Source organism: Lampris incognitus, chromosome 9 (assembly GCF_029633865.1).
Source record: "Lampris incognitus isolate fLamInc1 chromosome 9, fLamInc1.hap2, whole genome shotgun sequence".
Taxonomy (NCBI): domain Eukaryota; kingdom Metazoa; phylum Chordata; class Actinopteri; order Lampriformes; family Lampridae; genus Lampris; species Lampris incognitus.
Window position 1 is genome coordinate 54047445 of NC_079219.1, and position 21254 is coordinate 54068698.

The following is a 21254-nucleotide window of genomic DNA, read 5'->3' on the forward strand; positions in this document are numbered from 1 at the left end:
GTGACCGCTAACGGGAGCAGCCGAAAGTAGTAGTAGTAGTAGTAGTAGTAGTAGTAGTAATTTGACACCCCACATTCATTGTTCCTCATTTAAAAACCCCATTTTAGTATACCTATCTGAAATCCTATGCTTAAAAACACATCGACAGAGAACACCGGAGAGTTCGCCCTAAGAAATATTGGGAGATAAATCAAGGAAACCTTGTAAAGTTGAGACCTCTCACCTCACAGGAGAACAAGGCAGATAATCACAGGTTTTATTAAATTTATAATGGACAGCAGCCTGTCCGGGGTGTCTCCCCGCCTGCCGCCGAATGACTGCTGGGATAGGCTCCAGCATCCCCGCGACCCTGAGAGCAAGATAAGCAGCTCAGCTAATGGATGGATGATGGATTTGTATTATGATATTTAAACAAAGCATCCATCAACAGGGAAATAAAAGGCTCTTATCTACAAGACCGGCCTCTTGAGAGAGCTCCAGCCAGCTCACAGTGGGGTCTGTTACCATGACTAGCCGGCTGGTCGCCAGCTCACAGTGGGGTCTGTTACCATGACTAGCCGGCTGCTTGCCACCTCACAGTGGGGTATGTGAGCACTGGCTGGTTGCCAGTTTGTGGATGGCACAGCTCAGGAGGTAGAGTGGGTCGTCTAGTAATCGGAGGGTCGCCGGTTCGATCCCTGGCTCCTCCAGAGAGCATGGCAAAGTGTCCTTGAGCAAGACACCGAACCCCTGACTGCTCCTGATGAGCAGGTTGGCCGCTTGCATGGCAGCCTCCACCATCGGTGTATGAGACATACACTGTATGTGAGACATACACTGTAAAGCCCTTTCAGTGGTTGGTAGACTAGAAAGGCGTTATATAAAGGCAGTCCATTTACCATTTTGTGGTGCTTCTCAACTCTGAAAACGGAGCAAATTTTCGATTCACAATCAATTTTTGTAAAACTGCCAGTATGCAAAATCTGCACAGTCGGGTTCTCATCTCAAAATTTCTCAGACGTGAATTTAATGATGAAATACCTTACAAAATTTGTATACAAAAATTCGAAATCTACACAGTTGATTTCTCGCCTCATCGTGCTGAGAAAGCAGAGACGTATACAGTGATGTAATGACGGGGCTTGCTAGCCAGCTCTGGCCTGTGGAAAAACAATCCGGTTCTCAGAAGTTCAACCACCTGTGAACTGGCACTCGCAGCAGCCCAGAGCTAGAAATAGGTTCGCATTGACGGAAAGGGGGTACATGTCACCTTGACGACAACCCTGACCACTTTTAAACAGTTTGTTGACTGCAAGGGAAAACAAAACACTGCACTTGCTGTATGCTAATGTTAAGGAAGCATACAGCTCCATAGCTCTTCCTCCCCTGGGCAGATCGGATCACACCCTGGTCTACCTTAAACCCCTCTAGAAACCTGTAGTCCTGCGGCAACCAGTGATCACCAGAACTGTCCGGAGATGGCCACAGAAAGCAGAGGAGACTCTCCGGGGCTGTTTTGAGGTGACAGACTGGGATGTTCTCTGTCATGCATATGAGGAGGACATAGATGGACCCACAGACTGCAGAACAGAGTATGTACATGTTTGCACAGACAGCGTGATCCCCACCAAGACTGTGCGCTGTTTACCCAACACTAAACCCTGGATGATGAAGGATATCAAGGCATCACTTAACAGGAAGAAGGCGGCCTTCAGAAGTGAAGATAAGGAGAGGATGGGGAGCATGGTGTGGTCCAGTGGTTATCGCTATTGGCTCACAGCAAGACGGGTCCTGGGTTCGAACCCCAGGCCATCCCAAGTCCTTTCTGTGCGGAGTTTGCATGTTCCACCTGTGTCTGTGCGGGTTTCCTCCGGGTGCTCCAGTTTCCTCCCACCATCAAAAGACATGCGCGTTAGGATTAATACTCCTGTCTGTGTTCCTGATCATGGCAATAGGAAAAAAGAGCTGGAGAGTGTCCTCAGGTGCTGCACTGCCCCGAGCATAGGAGGGTTGAATGCAGAACACAAAATTAATTGTATGTATGCACAATGACAAATAATAAGTGTCTAATAAAGCGTGTCTAATGAAAAAGGTGATGATGGAACTGAGGGAAAATATCACAAAGGGTAAGTAGTGTTACAGGAGGGAAGCTTGAGAGGAAACTCAAGCAAAAGAATATCAGGGAGGTGTGGAACGGCACGAGAACCATCACTGGCCATGGAAAAAAGGCCGACCAGGGGATGGAAGGTGACCTGGATGAGGCCAATAAGCTAAATCTGTACTTTAACAGGTTTCAAGTTAAGTCAAGTCACTTTTATTTGTATAGCCCAATATCACAAATTATAAAGTTGCCTCAAGGGGCTTTACAGCAGTACATCTGATAAAGACACCTCAGGGAGAGCAACAGAGGAGGGATCTCTCTCCCAAGACGGACAGACGTGCAATGGATGTTGTGTGTACAGAATTGAACACAATTTACAGAATACAACATTGAAAGAGGATAAGAGAATTATAATGAAATTATAAGATATATGAAGAATATGATGAGGAGGATTCCAAGCAGTGTCCATATGCCACCGGAACAGCCCAGGACCTGAGCCACGTGACCACCATCACCATGGGGACCTGGGAGGAGGACAGACTACACATGCACACCGGGGAGACTCACATCACACCATTCACATACACAGGGGAGGAAAAAGGAGAAGACATCATTCAGAGAGAGAGAAAAGACATGTGAGAGAACAGAACAGTTGCAATAATCAATAATCTATACTCTATAATCTGATCAGCTTGATAAAGTCATTGTGAGAGAAACTGACCCACCATGCAGTACAGGTCGTGAAGTACTTAATTTCAAGGCAACTAATTGTAAGCTAAGGCAAAAAAAAGGAGTTTTAAGTTTGGAGTTAAAGGACTCAACAGATTCTGATTGTCTGACGGCAGCAGGCAGGTTACTCAACGGGGCCAATAGGAAAAGGCCCTGCCACCAGCTGACTTCGTTTGAACTTTGGGTGCACACAGGAGCCCTGTATCTTGAGAGCGAAGAGCTCAGATGGAATGTACGGTTTAAGGAGATCCGACAGGTAAGATGGGGCAAGCCCATAAATCAGCAGAAGCACCTTGAAGTCTGATCTAACATGGCTAGGGAGCCAATGAAGGGAGGCAAGAATTGTTGTAATATGGTCAAATTTCCTAGTTTTAGTTAGGATTCTAGCTGCAGCATTCTGAACCATCTGAAGACTTTACTACTAGCATGTATGTGGCAGACCTGAAGACAGAACATTACAGTAATCAAGTCTGGATGAAACAAGTGCATGCATTAGAGTCTCTGCATCAGCCATAGAGAGAAAAGACCGAATTTTAGCTATGTTACGTAAGTGTAAAACAGCAGTCTTGGTGATTTCTTTAATGTGCTTATCGAAGGAAATGCTGGGCTCAAACGAAACACCAAGATTTTTGGCTGCTGAAATCACAGAATTGTCGAGCGTTACTTGTTTGTTGATGTGGGTTCTGCCCACCCTCTCCAGCTTCTCCTATGACCCCCCTCCCCAACCAGGCTCCTTCTCACCACTATTTACCTCAACAACCCCTCCCTTGCCCTCCTCCCCCAGCACCCTCACCCCATCCTCTCTCCTTAAGACTCCTGGCTCCTGTCTATTCACCTCAGCCCCCTTGCACCCTTGCACCCCTGCCCCATCAGACCTTTCTAACAGCTCTCCAGGGTCAATTACCATCACTAAGGAGGATGTGAGAAGAGAATTCAGTAGTCTATACCCAGGCAAGACTGTGGGAGCCTGATGGCCTCAACCCCAGAGTGCTCAAAGGATGTGCTACTCAGCTATGCAGGGCTTTTCAGCATATCTCCAGCATGAGTCTGAGCTTGATGACCATCCCTGCTCTGTGGAAGACATCATGCCTTGTTCCTGTCCCCAAGAAAAAACACCCAGAGGAAGTCATGTGACGTGAGGATTAAGATGGCTGCCTGAAATGCTAGCATAAATATCCTTCTTCGCGTTATTTTCAAATTAGTCAATTACATCTTCCACTGCTTTGATATTTTTTTTAAAAAAGTGAAGAATGGTGTGTTCACAAAAGAAGGTGACAGCGAAGGTGCAAGAAACAAGGATTTTGAGGTCAACACCCCAGGCACTAGCAACCACTATGGACAAAGATAAGTGACATGCACTGCTTCCTTGGCTGAGACATCCAACACAACACTATTTGAAATGCTTACAGAGTTCAGGAAATCAACAGCCTCAACAGAACAGAAACTGAAGTCCTGACACAAATGACGGAGGTAGAGAGGAGAGTGGAGATGCTGGAAGATGCTGATCAGGAAGCTCCTGCCCAGCTACAGAAGAATCATCCCACTACGAAATCCCAGCTAGCTGCACTGAAGGACCAACTAGCCCAGGCAGAGTACAGCAAGATGGAACATCCTGCAATTTGTAGGAATACCAGAGGGGAAGGAGAGGAGCAATACTATTGCCTTTCTCAATGACTTGGCAGATTCACTCGCCATTAATCCTCTGCCAGGTGGTTTTGAGATCGACCGGGCTCACAGAATCCACGCCTGCCTAGGCGTGGATTCTGTGAGCCCGGTCCATCGTTGCAAGATTCCTCTGGTTCCAAGACAGGGAACGCATCCTCCAAGTGGCCAGCGAAAAGAAGTGAATCGCCTGGGAGGGTAAATAAGGGCTGATTTTCGTGTACCAATCCAGAGAGATGCAGGCCAGATGCGAAGGTTTCAAAGACTGCAAGAGGGCCCTTCATGAGCGCAGGATGAAATTTGCCGTGCCCCATCCTGCAGTGCTGAGGATCGATGCAGCCAACGGGCCACACACATTTGAAGATCCGGAGACAGCAGTTTATTCAAGAGGGAGAGACTTTATTCAAAGGCACTGGAGTGGAAGAAACCATCACCATTCTGCTGAACAGGGCTTATACTCCCCCGGATGAGGTAGGCTGCAATGTGAGAGGTATGTGTTTTTATTTTTCAAGTGCTTTTAACAACACATGACCTGCCCTGCTCAGGACTAAGTTACTGGACATGTAGGTGGATGCTCCACTAGTGACCTGGATCACCAACTACCTAAAAGGTTGGCCACAGTATGTGAGGCTGCAGTGCAACATGTCGGACATAATAGTGAGCAGCACGGGAGCACCTCCGGGGACGGTGCCTGGGGTGTTGACATCAAAATCCTTGTTTCTAGCACGTTTGCTGTCACCTTCTTTTGTGAATCTGCCATTCTTCACTTTTATTAAGATTATCAAAGCAGTGGAAGATGTAATTGACTAATTTTAAAATTACGCAAAGTAGGATATTTATGCTAGTCACCCATACCTAGTCTCAACTGACTGCAGGTATCCACACCCTTATAAACCTAAGAGGCCTACGAGTATATCTGTCGCCATCTTACAATGCTGTGACTGCACTATGCCCAAATCCTCTGTGAATAGTACACATGGCCATTGAAATTCTAGTTTGCATATGAAACTGATCATTGGTTTCGGCTGTTACGCAACAGTGTTGTTTATAAGGGTGGGGATACCTGCAGCAGTAACGTGCAGTGAGGTCCATGGCTGGGTAGGCAATGAACTATATTTATCAGTGCCAGAGAGAGGCACAAGCAGACTCTGCCTCAGCAGCCTGCATTCACGAATGCTAGCTTTGGGCATGCCTGTCATTGATAAAACAACAAGTTTTACATGATTTTTTTTATTATTTTTTACAACAATCTTAGCAAATTAAAGTTTAAATAAATAAATAAAATTTAACTAACATGATATTTCATTTTTTTCTTCTTATTAGCCTGGGTGAGGCACTGCCTACCCTGCCTCCCCTGACTGCACATCACTGAGTCCTGCAGTCATTTGAGAACGTTGTGTCCTGATGAATTGATTCAACTTTCTTCTATATAACATGCAACTTGATTGATTGATTGATTGATTGATTGATTGATTTTCTTACCTGGATTACTGAGCATGAATCAAGACAATACTATCAATATCATGTGCAATATTACTTTTTAGTACTCCTTCAATAGCATTACTGATATGACTCAATATCATGTGCAATACTAATTTTCCATTTTTTTTAAAGTTTACAAAAAGACATGCATGTTAGGGCTAATACTCCTGCCTGTGCCCCTGAGCAAGGCAACGGAAAAAAGAACCGGAGTTGGTCCCCGGGTGCTGCAGCTGCCCACTGCTCCTATACAATAGATGGGTTAAATGCAGAGAACAAATGTCATTGTATGAATACAATGACAAAATAAAGTGGCTTTATTCTTTCTTTCTTTTTTTAAATTATCTTTGTCTTGCTATTATGCACGTGTTACATGCATTACTTTCTTATGTTGTAATTTTGAAGAAACCTCTTGCACAAAAATGTCCTTCGGGATAAAGGAAAGAATAGTTTTTATCTTATCTTCACTTAATAGTCATGTACCTGCCGTGGTTGTACTGACCAGAGGGGTGTCCTGTCTGTTAGTTTGAGTGACTACGCACAGAATCTCACTTTAGCAATGCATTTTATAGCCGCTTTGACTCACTTGAATCCGAAATAAACGTGTTGCTCAATGTCAAGGTCCTGCAGCTTGTTTCGGTTAAAACCCCTTTTTTGTAGCACGCAGCATTTTGCACTGATCACAGGAAGTTGAATCCTCATCTGGACACGTTCACAGGAAGTTGAATCCTCATCTGGACACGTTCACAGGAAGTTGAATCCTCATCTGATCTGGACACGTTTACTGAGAGAGAAACGTTTCATCGCTCATCTTAACGCCCCTTTTCCACTATGTGGTACCGGCTCAGCTCGACTCGCCCTGTTTTCGTCTCCATTAGTGGAAAGTACCGGCATTTTGGGAACTGTTCCTCTCTTCTGGTTAAAAAAAAAACCGGAGCGGGTACCGAAATCAAGGCAGACCTCTGATTGGTCAGAGAAACGCGTCATTTTGCGTCATCAATGCGCGCACGGGAACTAGCCTCTACCATTTTGAAATACCAAAGCGTTCGTAGCGGAGTTATCTTAAAAGTACATTTGGAAATTGGAAAGAAAAAATAAGAGAGAGAGAGACCAGCTACCCTGAGGGGGTACTGTTACGGTAACGGAAAACGACACAGAAGTGAGTCGAGTCGAATGGAGTCGAGTCGTGCCGGCACCATGTAGTGGAAAAGGGGCATAAGTGACCTCTTCCGTCTCCACTGACTGCAGGTATCCCCCCCCCCACCCTTATAAACAATACAGCGGAATAATGACCGGAAACGACGATCAGTTTCATATGCAAATATGGGCGTGACCGTTAACTGGCGTTACAATGGCCATGTGTACTATTCACAGAGGGTTGGAGGATGGTTGCAATCACAGCATTGTAAGATGGCGACAGATGTACTCTTAGGCCCCCATCGGTTCAGGGATGGTCGTTCCCTCTTCACACAGATGGCCTCTTTGACTCCCCGTTCAAACCAGCGTTCCTCCCTATCAAGGAGGTGCACATCCTCATCCTTGGAAGAGTGGCCACCGGCCTGTGGGTGTAGACTGCGGAGTCCTGGCCTGTAGATGGTGTAGACTGCAGAGTCCTGGCCTGTGGGTGTAGACTGCGGAGTCCTGGCCTGACGTGTTAGCTCTCCTGTGTTGTACCATCCTCTTGACCAGTGGCTGTTTAGTTTCCCCAATGTACAAGTCACGGCAACCCTCCTGGCACTTAACAGCGTACACTATATTGCTCTTGTTGGTGCCAGGGGACCCGATCCTTGGGGCGCACCAGTTTCCGGCGCAGCGTGTTTTGGGGTTTGAAGACACGGTGTTGTGCCTCTCAACTGTCACATACGGATTTCTCCTCTCTTGGATTGGCTGGTCCACTGTTTGGGCGTCTTCATGGCTTTGACAAGCGCCCAGCTAGGATAACCACACTTAACCAGGGCCTGTTTCATGTGGGGGTTCTCCCCTTCCCCGGCCACTGTGTCGGTGGGGAGGTTGGCAGCTCGGTGGTGCAGCGTCCTGATGGCTCCTAGTTTGTGCTCCAGTGGATGATGAGAGTCCAACCTTCAGTACTGACCAGTATGTGTTGGTTTACGGTAAACATCAACAACATAAAAAAGTCCAAATCAAGAGGGGGGGGGGCTCTAAGAGTACATCTGTCACCATCTTACAATGCTGTGATTGCAACTATTCCCCCAATCCTGTGTGACTAGCACACATGGCCATTGAAACTCTAGTTAATGGTCTGCTGGAGTCGCTGCTACGCTTCTGGTAAGTTCGATGAATCCCAGTCCATCCCGGGTGCTGGGTCCATGTCTTTACCGGTGGGTGGGTATCTCTACTATCTATTCTGACGCCATGTCGAATATGCCCTCTGGCACACTTAACATACATTTGATAAATGATCACGCCGGCTTTTCTATTAACCGTGCACGCTTTATTCAGCCATCTTGTTGCCTCCAACTCTCGCGAGACTTCCCGTAACCCAACTCTACGGTGTCCTGCGATGCACGCGTCAAATTGGCTTTGCAAATGAGTATGTTTACAGGTTGGGCGTACTTAGACGGAAGAGGTCCTTTAAGATGAGTGATGAAAGGGTTCTCTCAGTACACGTTGTGTGCAGATGAACTGATTCAACCCTCTGTGGGTTTCTTACCCGCATTATTGGACATGCATAAAGACATTTTGCATTGATAATTATGATTATATTGCAATGCCAGGTGTGATAAAGTGACCTTCCGTGGGCGAGCGTTTGCAAGGTTGGACATGGACAGTGGCTCATTCTCTCGACGTTAGTCTGTAAGGCGCTGTGCGTGGTCCCCCTTCTTCATCCCTGCAGCCTCCGCATTAAAATGCAAGAGTCTGCCCCTGCAGACGAGAACGCCTCCGTGGAAGACAGACGCGCGTCCCGACGCCCGAAGTAACTTTGTGGTCGGCTGTACGACACGTCCGGGGCTCGTGCAAAGACGCGTTCGCTTAAAGGTGCGCGCCGAGGAGGGGGAGGGTCTATCTTGCGCGCTCCCGGTCCATCGTTTAAAGCCGCTCCCTTCGCCCACCTCGCCTCCCATCTGATCCCGGCCGGTCTTATTCGCTGACTCAGTGCCAAGCTGCGTTGCAGTCCAGTCGACCAGAGCCACAGCATCCACCGCCGAGAAACCGCTCCCCCCCACCCAACCAACGCACCATGGCCAAAACAGCAACCGGTAAGGCTGTGAACGTCGTCGCGCGTTATGCGGCTGGACGAGCCGCGTCTCTCGCAGGGTGCCGATGGAGCCAGTGTGTCGGCCCTGTTACCGAGACACCGGCTGCTGCTGCTGCTCCTGCTGCTGCTGCTCCTGCAGCCCCATTAAAAAGGAGGCTTGAGTAGCCTTATAAATAGACTCGGTGCTCTAGGAAAAAAAGATAGAATGAAAAGTTTTCCAGTAAGAAAATTTTTTTTCATTGTATAATGGATAGGGTGGTGGCACCGCGAATGACAGCAATATATATATATTTATTTATTTTTTTCATCACATTATTAGCTCGACGTCTTTGCCTCCTTGCACTTAAAATGTCGGCTGCGTGCTCCTGTCCCCCCCCCCCCGACTCTGCCCCTCTCCCTTGTCAGCCTTTTTGATTTCGCGTCTGCGTTAGTTTGGCGAATGAACGTCGGCGCGGACTCCATCGTGAGGCGGCTTTATTTACAACGCCACACCTGCGGCGCCTCCTCGCAGCACACGGCGGCGGCGGCGGCGGCGGCCCCAGCAGCATAATGCAGGAGGACCCCACCCAAGACGCGGGGCTGGGAACCATTCAGCCTCCGTCGCACCACACAGCGGCGCGTCACTCCGCAAGGCTCGCGTGGCTGACGCCGCGTCTTGGAGTCGGCCTCTCCTATACGCGTCCGCGGGGAGGACGGGAGGGTTATTCATGTTAATCTGCTTTTTAATCTATTTCATGCGTGACTCTTGACTGACAGCCGTCGTCGTCGTCACGAGGAAAGGCATGGTTTGCTCGGGTATTTATTGTGAGTTGCCCTCTCAGCCTCCCAAACTGTGCTTCGGAATCAAGTAAGGACACCTAAACGAGCCTAATTAGCGAGTCAACCACAGGGAATTTGGCACCGAGATGAACGTCAGGCAGGCATCTTTAAAATGCATGTGCATCCTCTCCATCCTCCCCTTTTGTCGTCCATCTCCGTTGGCTTTCCTCGGTACCCGCGTCCGATATTGCCCGCATGCATCGTCGTTTGCGGATCTTTCCAGAACCCAACATGGCTGGTGCACCACGGGCCTCTCGTGGCATGCACGCGTGCATGCATGCATGCATGCATGTGTGTGTGGCTGAGGAGCTGTGGCCACACAGGTGTGCACGGTTGCAGGGTGGGAGACAGGCCAGCCCTGCAGCAAGGGCCCGGCACACGCTGTGGCCTTTGCAGCAGTATCGTCAGTACCGGCAACGTGCAGCAGCCCCGGTCCACACCGAGCCGGGTCTTCTCCTTTTGTCAGGCGAGCCGTCCGTCAGAGACCGGCAGGAGACACAGAGGAGAAGTGACAGGCTTGTGTGGGTAGGATTAAAAAGAAAAAAAAATTCGAGGAGCCCTAAAAAACATCTTACTCTTAGTCAGAATCAAGATGACAAGCAAAAAAAAAAGAAAAAGAAAAAGCGAGCTGGTATGCAGGCGCATTTTGAGCCGAAGGCCATGCTTATTGGCATATACATAACATATTATTACTATTTCTGCTTATCTTTACCTTTCCATCACGTGCGTGTGAGACACAATATGCAAAATAAGCAGTAATGCATGTATTTTATATATATATATATATACAGTCACAAGTCGACATAGAGGACACACAACAATCAAAAGGCTGACACCGTCCCGGCCCTGTGATGACTTTCAAGGGTGCAGGTTTGCGGTGATAGAAAAGGACTGACACGTGTCCGGCATCACCGTGGATGAGACATGGCGGCGGGCCCGAGAGGAAGTCGAGTCATACAGAGTATGACACAATTTGAACAGGAAATAGAGCAGCTTTCTCTTTTACTGGATGGCCAGAACAAACCTGGCCACGATGATGACTGCCTTCTGAAATCATATATGTATGCAAATGTAGATGTCTAAGGGCGATATAGACTATTGGGCTGTCAACCAACCAACCAATGAGTCAACACAGGAAATAAAACCGTGATAAAATGCCCTTCACATGAAAATAAGTTAAAAGTAGGACACAAAAAAGACAAGAACTTGCTGTATATTGGGTGATAGTGTGCGTTAAAGGGTGGAAAAGAGGGGTAAGGCCCTCTTGCGTGTCTACTTACTGTGTATGAGGGTGTGCTGATGGACCATACGGGGCAGGATAAGGACACAGGCTCCGGTAATGGATGGGATGGGATGGGGTGGGGTGGGGTGGGGGTTACAGTTTAAAAGATATGAGTAAATCCACACACAGTGCCGTATGATTTGGTCGGTTTGCTGTTCAAAATGTGACTTTAACAAGGACACGGACGGATGCCGGGGATGTCCACTTGTGCGTCCCTATGTGTTTTGCCCCCTCAGCATACAAAGAGAAGATGAAGGAGCTGTCCGTCCTCTCCCTCATCTGCTCGTGTTTCTACCCTGAGTCACGCAACAAGCTGGCCTTCGAGTTTGAAGGTAGGGGCTTGGGCTTTTACCCGGCGCCGAGCGAGCACACTGCGCCTCTCAGAATGCTTTATCAGCTGTTTAAATATAGACCTCGGTACCAGAGCCATGAATTATTGAGGTCCGATCCCGACCGGTTATTTCTATTACCGTTGAATTCTCTGGTATGCAGACATGGAGGTGAAGCCCATCAACAAGCGGGCCTCTGGCCAGGCCTTCGAGGTGATCCTGAAGCCTCAGTCCCCGGTATCGGACGCAGCCCACACCGTCGCCTCACCCCCCAAGAGGGACATCTCCTTGGAGGACATCCAGAAGAAACTGGAAGCTGCAGAGGAACGGAGGAAGGTGAGCGGCTCGCCCTGCCAAAATGATTCGGGGGGGGGGGGGGTTGAAGATGAAAACCATTATACCCTTCTTCCTCCTAGCAGTAGTGGTAGTAGTGTTTTTTAAGTATTAGTACTACATTAGCATTATTTTCCTTTTGCTATAATGTCATTGGTTTTCACATGGAGGGAAGTGACGCTGCCATCCGGAGCAGATCAAGCACAAGCTAAGAGAAACTATTGAGTGCAAAGATGCTTAAACAGTGAAAGAGGTTGAAAAAAATATCACCGCAGCCACTTTGCCAACCAGCGGTGTAGACTTGAGTCACGTGATTTGGACTCGAGTCAGATCCGCTGCACAGATTTGATGATATTAGACATGACTTGGCAAAACTGAAAAATACTTGCAACTCGACTGACTTTAACGCCAGTGACTCACAACTTGACTTGACTTGACTTGGACTTGAGCTCTTTTTTTATTTGAAAGACTTCATACCTTCTCCAAGCCCAAAGATAAAACACTTTAAAAAAAATCTGCAGCCAATCAACGCTTCATTTCCATCGTTACGGACCCTCTTTGAATCAATCCGTAATAAATAAGAATGTTAATAAGCGTTCATGATTTGCATTAATTTAGTATATTAGCTATTACTCCATCCATCCATCCATCCATTATCCAAACTGCTTATCCGGCTGTCAGGGTCGCGGGGATGCTGGAGCCTATCCCAGCAGTCATTAGGTGGCAGGCAGGGAGACACCCTGGACAGGCCACCAGGCCATCACTGGCCTGACATACACACACACAGATGAAATTATTACATCATCAAATCAATCAAATTGTAAAGTCCACTTTTTTAATTATCATAATTTTGGCAATTGGTGATGAAATTACGACCAACAATGAACCTTATTGTGTCTAATCAATATAGATATAATTCTTAGCCAATTTGAGCTAATGGCTAGTTGGGCCATTGCTGTCTAGCAATTTTCAATTTTCTTTCAAGTGGAGTTATATGAAGTCCAATTAGTACAATATAAAAATAACTGGCATTATATTTTGATGAAGAGGACATAATGACTGTTTAGGACTTGGGAGTTGAGTGTCAGGACTTGATTGTGACCTGGAAACAAGACTTGGTCCCACCTCTGGAGCAAACTATACATACCACAGCATGAGCAAGGATACTTACTCTTCACGAGTCAAGTTCTCACTGGGTAATAAACAGACAAGGTCCCAGTATAAACAACACTGACCCTTAAGAAAAGATTAACCTTCTGTAAGTATCAATAAACTATACAAGCTTATAGTATCAACCTTAATAAAGAACAAGTGTAAACAAAAAAAAAACAAAACAAGAACATAAATTAAAAGCTTGAATGAGGATGAGGGGTAGTAATAAAAGGAAAACACAGCGATTGTATGTTTGCACATGTTACAAGTTGAGATGTTGAAGACATCCCCTAAACACGTTACTAATTCGTGTGTGTCTGCAGACCCAGGAGGCCCAGGTGCTGAGGGCTCTGGCAGAAAAGCGCGAGCACGAGAGGGACGTGCTGCTGAAGGCCATGGAGGAGAACAGCAACTTCAGCAAGATGGCTGAGGAGAAGCTGCAGATGAAGATGGGGCAGATCAAGGAGAACCGCGAGGCCCACCTGGCAGCCATGATGGAACGTCTACTGGAGAAGGTGGGGACCGAGGGAAACCCTTATGAAACGTTGCATGTCGGCCCTTTTCACTTAAAAGGAGGAACAGTAAAGCGGTAGAGTAAATTCAAAGTCAAAGTGGTCTCTTTCTCTCTGCTAATTTCTTGATGCATTTTCTCAGAAAACAATAATTCCACTGTCACTGCTTTTTCTGCGGTCACATTAAAGTGGGGTTAAGTGATCCTGAGTGGAAGTTAGCGAGAGCTAGCAATATTTCGAAAACATACTGCAAAATAATCCACCCCCTCACTTCTGCTTAATTGGGTGGTCGTGTTTGTAGAAAAGTGTGTTAAGTTTCACTTTGGGTACAATTCACTTCCATTCAAAAATGTGAGAAGGATGAAGTTGCACCATTACTGGTCGAGAAACATTATCGCACGTCGCCTTCGCAACTTTGATCCACAAATTTGGCCAATAGAAATACTTTTTCAATGACTGCAACAACATTCCAATATGAAGGAGTCTCTCTTTCCCATTACCTGGAGCTGTAAAATCCAAAAATGACAAAAAATAAAACAAGAAAAGAAGCAGCTTGGCTTGCAGTCAGCAGCGGAACGGGATTTAATGGTATTATTTTGAAATGTTTTTAAGTTATCTGATGATGATCTTAGCTATCGAGCAAGCAAGTTGGCTAGCTAGCTAGCATTCAGTCGCATCACAGCATCACGTTACAGCCCACTATGTGACGTAATAACCTAATTTGTGTCACCGCCCCTAGAGAACCTTGTCAGTGTGCAAACTGATTGACAGCAAGTAGGGACCAATTGAGACGCTGGCTTGCAAAGCATTCTCCTGATTGGTTGATAAGGAGCAGGTACAGAGAAAATGTTTTGTCTCTGTTTACAGCGTCTCAATTGATAACTGTTGGGATGCAGAAAGAGTTTGACCAAATATTATAAAAGTGTTCAAAATTAAAATCATGAAAGCCATTTTAAAGGAAAATTCTTTTTTTTTTTCAACCTGGGTCTTATTTTTGTAGTATTTTTCCTCGTTCCTATCAATTGTTTTAATATTTTAGGGAACTACAACTTGCAGAAACAAGCTACCGTACGTATTCTCAGCACTCAGCATTTGCTTAGGCTACATCCAGTGGTGCCTCCTGCCAAATCTCTCAGGAGGGGCAATTGATTCGATGATGGCTAAGGTGACCCCATTCATTACGTAACTTAACCTAAGTCAGCTAAGCTAACTTAACATTGTCACATTGCATTGTGCAATCTGTTTTTGTTTTGTTTTTTCTGGTCACCCCATGTAGCAATACCACCCATAACCACTAGATGGTAACATAAAACAATGATTGTTAGACTACAGTATTTGTGGACAGCTACATCCAGGAGTTCATTGTAAATGTCTTGAATAAAATTATTTTGGCCCGACAACGACTGAACAATCCACTGTGGTCATCAACAGATAAATTGTCATCTACCAGTTCGCCCTCAAAAAGACAGTTGAATGTGAAGAGAGAGAGAGACTCTCTCTCTTCACATTACCATTAATCAAATAAAATTGAGCAAGGTCTTCACTCTCACAATAATCTGATTCAGTCTCCATCAGATGGCCTTGCTTTGATCTGACATACTTCGAACACGCCACAAAACGTCATACACTGCATTTGTTTATTGGCGGCTCTTAAACACTCCAATATGGCGATGACTCAGACGCACAGCGGCGACATACAGCAGCAGCCAATGAGGTATGGCTGGCTGCCCCGGTTATGTATGACGAAAACACGTTGGTACAAGCCCTCCCGGAACCCATAGACATAGGGGGTGTACAAGATGGCGCAGTGAACGCACTCCTTGAACTGAGCTCTGCTGCCAATTTTAACATCGTTAGTGAACCTTATAACCTTGAACTTTGGGCTATGACAAGAGGAAAAAAACAAAAGGAAAAAAAAAACCCATGTGCAACGCGGCAAAGTTAGCTAGCGATACTTCACCCCGGCTAGCAGCAGTTCCGGAGTTGGCGGTAATGTCCCCCTAGTGGATAACTGTCATGATTATATTGTAAGAGATGAACTGAAAATCAGTGTTATAGAAGAAGATGCGTTTTCCGATCTGCCGATTACACCAAGCAAACCACTTCCAAGCAAGAGGGGGAAAACCAAAACCGACAACCCTCCCAACTTTGTCTCCACTCTTGCTAAGCAGATCAGTACTCGGGCCGACAAGTTGGAATTGCTAACTCAAGACATCCATCCGTCCATCCATTATCCAAGCTGCTTATCCTGCTCTCAGGGTCGTGGGGGTGCTGGAGCCTGTCATTGGGCAGCAGGCAGGGAGACATCATGGACAGGCCGCCAGACCATCACAGGGTCGACACATACACACATTCACGCTTAGGGACAATTTAGTATGGCCGATTCACCTGACCTACATGTCTTTGGACTATGGGAGGAAACCAGAGCACCCGGAGGAAACCCATGCAGACACGGACAGAATATGCAAACTCCACACAGAGGATGACCCGGGACATCCCCCAAGGTTGGATTATCCCGGGGTTCAAACCCAGGACCTTCTTGCTGTGAGGCGACCACTGCGCCATCATGCCACCCTAATTCAAGACAACAAAATCGAAAAAGCAGACCTAAAGAAAAAAAAGTCCACTCCATCTGTGAGGAAATCAACTCCATGAAAGGAAAAGTTACTCAGCATTGGATGGTGGTCTGTATGAAGAGTTTGGAGATGAAGAAGAGGAAGCGAGTGAAAGCAGAGGCAATGATCAAATGGTGGAAGTTTAAAGAAGAAAGACTGTTGTGAGGAGTTCAGGGAGGCGTTAAGACAGGCACTGGGTGGTAGTGGAGAGTTGCCGGATGGCTAGGCAACTACTGCAGATATAGCGAGGAAGGTACTTGTTGTGTCATCTGGACATAGGAAGGAAGAGGAGGAGACTTGGTGATGGAATGAAGAAGTACAGCAAAGTATACTTTGGGAGAGGTTGGCAAAATAGAAGTGGGATAGTCAGAGAGATGAAGAAAGTAGACAAGAGATGGACGAGATCAGGCAGGAGTCTCTGTGAACTATGATGTTTGTGCATGATGTTGTGATCTGTAGTGAGAGTAGGGAGCAGGTTGAGGAAATCCTGGAGAGAAGAGGAGTGGAAGTCAGTAGGAGCAAGATGGAATACATATGTGTAAACGAGGAGGACAGCGGAATAGTGAGGATGCAAGAAGAGGTGACGAAGGTGGATGAGTTCAAAAACTTGGGATCAACTGTTCAAAGTAACGGGGAATGTAGAAGAAGGTGAAGAAGAGAGTGCAGGCGGGTTGGAGTTGGTGGAGAAGAGTGTCAGGAGTGATTTGCAACAGAAGGGTACCAGCAAGAGTTAAAGGGAAGGTTTACAAGATGGTAGTGAGACCAGCTATGTTATGTGGTTTGGAGACAGTGGCACTGACGAAAAAACAGGAGGTGGAGCTGGAGGTGGCAGAGTTGAAGATGAAAAGATTTTCGTTGCGATATGTCTGCGAACGTTCTCATTCATCCAGGTCATGGTTATCCAAAGGAGTTGAATCAAGTGCAATGGCACGAACTGAGGAAGCCTCTTGGATGAGAGGCGAAACGTCTTCACGGATATATACCAAGTCCAGTTGCACTTGATTCAACTCCTTTGGGTTTTCGTTGCGCGTGACGAAGAAGGACAGGATTAGGAAGGAGTATATTAGAGGGACAGCTCATGTTGGACGGTTTAGAGACAAAGCAAGAGAGGCAAGATTGAGATGGTTTGGACATGTGTGGAGGAGAGATGCTGGGTATATTGGGAGAAGGATGCTGAATATGGAGCTGCCAGGGAAGAGGAGAAGAGGAAGGCCAAAGAGGAGGTTTATGGATGTGGTGATGGAGGACATGCAAGTGGCTGGTGTGACAGAGGAAGATGCAGAGGACAGGAAGAGATGGAAACGGATGATCCGCTGAGGACCCCAAATGGGAACAGCCAAAAGTAATAGTAGTAGTAATGGTAGTAGTAGTAGTAGTAGTATTTGTATTATTGTATAACATTTTTAAAAGAATTGAAACAATTAACAAAAGGAACCCATAGAAATCGCATTGCCGCTTCTGCAGTTTGGGAAAAAAAAATCCTTACCATGAAAGCCTATCAGACCAGACTGAAATGGCCCCTTTGGGACGATACGCCACAGAACACGACTTGATGCTGACTGGAGTATAACATTCAGACGCAGGACAAACTGTCTACGACAGTCACAGTCTCTTTTTTGGCATCTTTGCCAAAAAAGCCCACATTTGATTTGGCATATTTGGACCATATTTGCTATAATACATGTGGGCCACTTCAGGCTCACATCCATCTTGTCAGCAGGGCCAGAAGAAGGCCATCATTGCCTGAAGTGGCCCACATCCGGATGCTATCTAAGACATCGCTCGTGGTATACCCGCACAATTTTCACGCCCCATCCGCTAGTTTGCTCACTTTGTGTGTGTTAGGCATAATCAACAAATTATAGCACCCCAGGTTGGAAAAAAAACTGATTTTCCTTCAACGCACCTCTCTGTTCCTACTTTTTGATGACGGTGAGTTCTCTATATTTGTTTTTCTGTGTTTTTTTTTATTTTTTTATTTTGACAGGAAAGACATGCCACCGTGGTTCGCCGGAACAAAGAGCTGAGGGAAGAGCTGACAGCGTGAGATGCACACACACCCGAGTCTCGACATCCACGGTCCATCTACGTCCCCACCATGAAGCCCCCCTCCCCAGAGCAGACACCTCAACCCCGGAGACGCAGAGGTGGACCTCACCACGACACCACATAACCCCACACCACTACGTTCACCACCTCCCCCAGTATTATCAATGGTTACAAGATACAAACATGGGTGACACGCCTCTTGAGAATTTGTCTTCTTGTTTTTGTTTGAGAAAATGTGCGAGTGTGGTAATTATTTGTAAATATATTTTTCTTTCCATCCATCTATCTATCGATCTAGCTAGCTAGCTAGCCATCTATCTCTCTCTGGTTGTCAATTTAAACGATGGTAAACTGACGAAGTGCATACAAAGTAATCTAACATACTGCACTGTCCAATTTCAAATACTTCTGTTTCTTATTGGCTGAATTTGCAACCTTATTTTCTTGTGAAAGCCTTCGGTGTTGTGAGTCGGTTGTAGACCGACGTTCTCCGTGTTTCCCGTCCCGATGATGTCATGACGATGTCTCTGTGTCTCTGTGAAGAAGGCGAAAACGGTCGGTTGTACCTAGACTACAGACTCCTCACGATGTCCACGCGTCCCATTCTGCATCTCCCCTCACACAAACGCGTACGCACCTCCCCCCCCCCCCTGACACGCATGCCTGACGGCCTCTTTAAACGGCACGCCCGAGCCGGAGATTCTCCAGTGTCCACCCCCTCGGAAAAGAGTTTGGCGATATACTTCGATAGGTACTTCATCTTATAGTCAAGAATGTGTTTGCCCATCGGGAGCAACCGTTTTACATACCCGCAGATTCCCACTCGTACCCAAAGCGACGCCATCTGTCCGTGAATCCATTGGAAGACGAAACGATTACTCTGTCACAAAGAAACAAAAAACACAATAGTTGGAGATTACTCTCTTGAATGTCATGACATCATACCGGTACCACACATGGTGTCCTGGACTGTGGAATGTGGTGTTGCTCCCACTTTGACATTGCGCGTGTGAATCCAAGTATGTCTGTGTGGGTGTGTGTGAATGCATATCTTAAGGTGAGGCATCATTTGCATCCTCTCTCTCTCTCTATGGGGCGGGGGCTGGGGTGGGGTTAGGTAGAGAATCGATGCTTTACATTCGGCACACAGAACTAGTCTCTTTTTACTGTACAGTATCACAGATAATCTGCCTGCATCCTCTGCTTGTGTTTCTCCTCCATATTTCTCTGTAAAAGCATATCCAAATAAAGGTTTTGGGGTTCTGTGAACATGGCATGCATCATCTCATACTTTTCTGTGGTCCAAAAAAAATAAAATAAAAAATACAAACAACAAAAAAAAATGAGGAAAAAAAATTTCAAACTGCCAAATAAAAGAACCAGTTACCTACACATTGGGAGCATGATGGTCGTCTGCTGGTCCATGTTATTCCAGTTTGTCCCTCTCTGCTATCGTGGTGACTCTTATTATTGGTTTATGAAAGTAAAGCCAGGATTTGGAATAGAATATCGTTTTTGTCCAGTAGGGGGCAGTGAGAGATTTATTTAGCATGTAGGAAACCAAGCTGCGGCCTAGCCTGAGATTGTGGGGTTTTTTTTTTTTAAACTTTATTGGTTTTTGCAAGAACATACAATGGTGTCATCAAATCAGTTATAAAAAGTAAAAAGATGCATATTCCCTTTGTGTAAAAAGACATTATGAAAAAAGGGACAATTTGTATATTGCTAAACAGCAAAACAGCTTAGACCGAGAAAATTAAAATAACACAACCATAAACAAAAACAAAACAATCCGTCGGGTGATAGTAAACCACGCCATAGACACTAACAGTCACTACAGCAGCACATCACCCACGCCACGACAACACAACATCGACAACAAACCACAAAAGTTGCTTCAGTCAGGAGTGGGTTGGAAGAATGGATCCTATCCATCCATCCTTTATCCGATCTGCTTATCCTGCTCTCAGGGTCGCGGGGATGCTGGGGCCTCCTATCCCAGCAGTCATTGGGCGGCAGGCGGGGAGACACCCTGGACAGGCTGCCAGGCCATCACACAGGGCCCACACCCACATTCATACCTAGGGGCAGTTTAGTACGACCGATTCACCTGACCTGCATGTCCTTGGACTATGGGAGGAAACCCACACAGACACGGGGAGAACCTGCAAACTCCACACAGAGGACGACCCGGGACGACCCCGGGGCTCGAACCCAAAACCTTCTTGCTGTGAGGCAACCATGCTAACCACTGCTCTGCCGAATGGATCCTGTATTCTTCCAAATGTGATTTCCAATTGGTCAAGATGACTCTTCCAGCCGGTAGGGCGACGAAAGCCAAGACATCGGTTTTTTTTGGATGTCGGAGGGAAGCCAATGAGGGGACGACCCCAAACAGTGCACTGAGAGGATTTGGTCCTACTTCTCCCCAATTATCTCTGATGGGGTATTAAAATCTCTGTCCAGTGATCATGCAGGGATGGGCACAGCCGGGAGGCGTGCATGAGGTTTGCAGGAGATCGCTGACACCTACCCCAGGCCGGCGGTTCACCACCATAGATGTCAGACCCCTCCAGCCTCAGTGTTGTAGCTACGGTGTACCGCTCTACACCGAATAAGACCATCCGCCCATTACCCAAACCGCTTATCCTGCTCTCCGGGGATGCTGGAGCCTATCCCAGCAGTCACCGGGCGGCGGGCGGGCGGGGAGACACCCTGGCCAGGCCGCCAGGCCGTCACAGGGCCCGAACAAGACCATGTCTCGCGCACATAAAAGATTTGTGTGTAAAATCTCCACCCACATTTCCCTCTGATGCTGCTCCCCCCCCCCCCAGAGCCTCCTCCCAAAGAATTTAATGACTCCGGACGTAAAAGATTAATTTGGTGGTGGACGTATGAAGGCCGAGGCTTTCGGAGCTTGGGATCGGTGTCAGGAAAGACGGGAAGCGTCGGGTAGGGCTGGGGAACGCGGGGAAGGCAGCCGGAGATTGCGCGGA

At 46.8% G+C, this 21254-nt stretch overlaps 1 protein-coding gene across 1 annotated transcript; it reads left to right on the plus strand.

Moving 5' to 3' along the window:
- The first annotated feature begins 9117 nt into the window (after positions 1–9117).
- Positions 9118–18304, plus strand: stmn2a (stathmin 2a). The gene is made up of 5 exons (XM_056286254.1): positions 9118–9168; positions 11505–11600; positions 11761–11933; positions 13406–13597; positions 18197–18304. Exons 1-5 carry the CDS (start codon positions 9150–9152, stop codon positions 18254–18256), a joined length of 540 nt encoding a protein of 179 aa, XP_056142229.1. The 5' UTR covers positions 9118–9149; the 3' UTR covers positions 18257–18304.
- Positions 18305–21254: the final 2950 nt, after the last annotated feature.

Coding starts and splice junctions, on each gene's coding strand:
- stmn2a (XM_056286254.1), top strand. Junction 11,934..13,405: donor CTGCAGAGGAACGGAGGAAG/GTGAGCGGCTCG, acceptor GTGTGTCTGCAG/ACCCAGGAGGCCCAGGTGCT. Junction 13,598..18,196: donor TGGAACGTCTACTGGAGAAG/GTGGGGACCGAG, acceptor TTATTTTGACAG/GAAAGACATGCCACCGTGGT.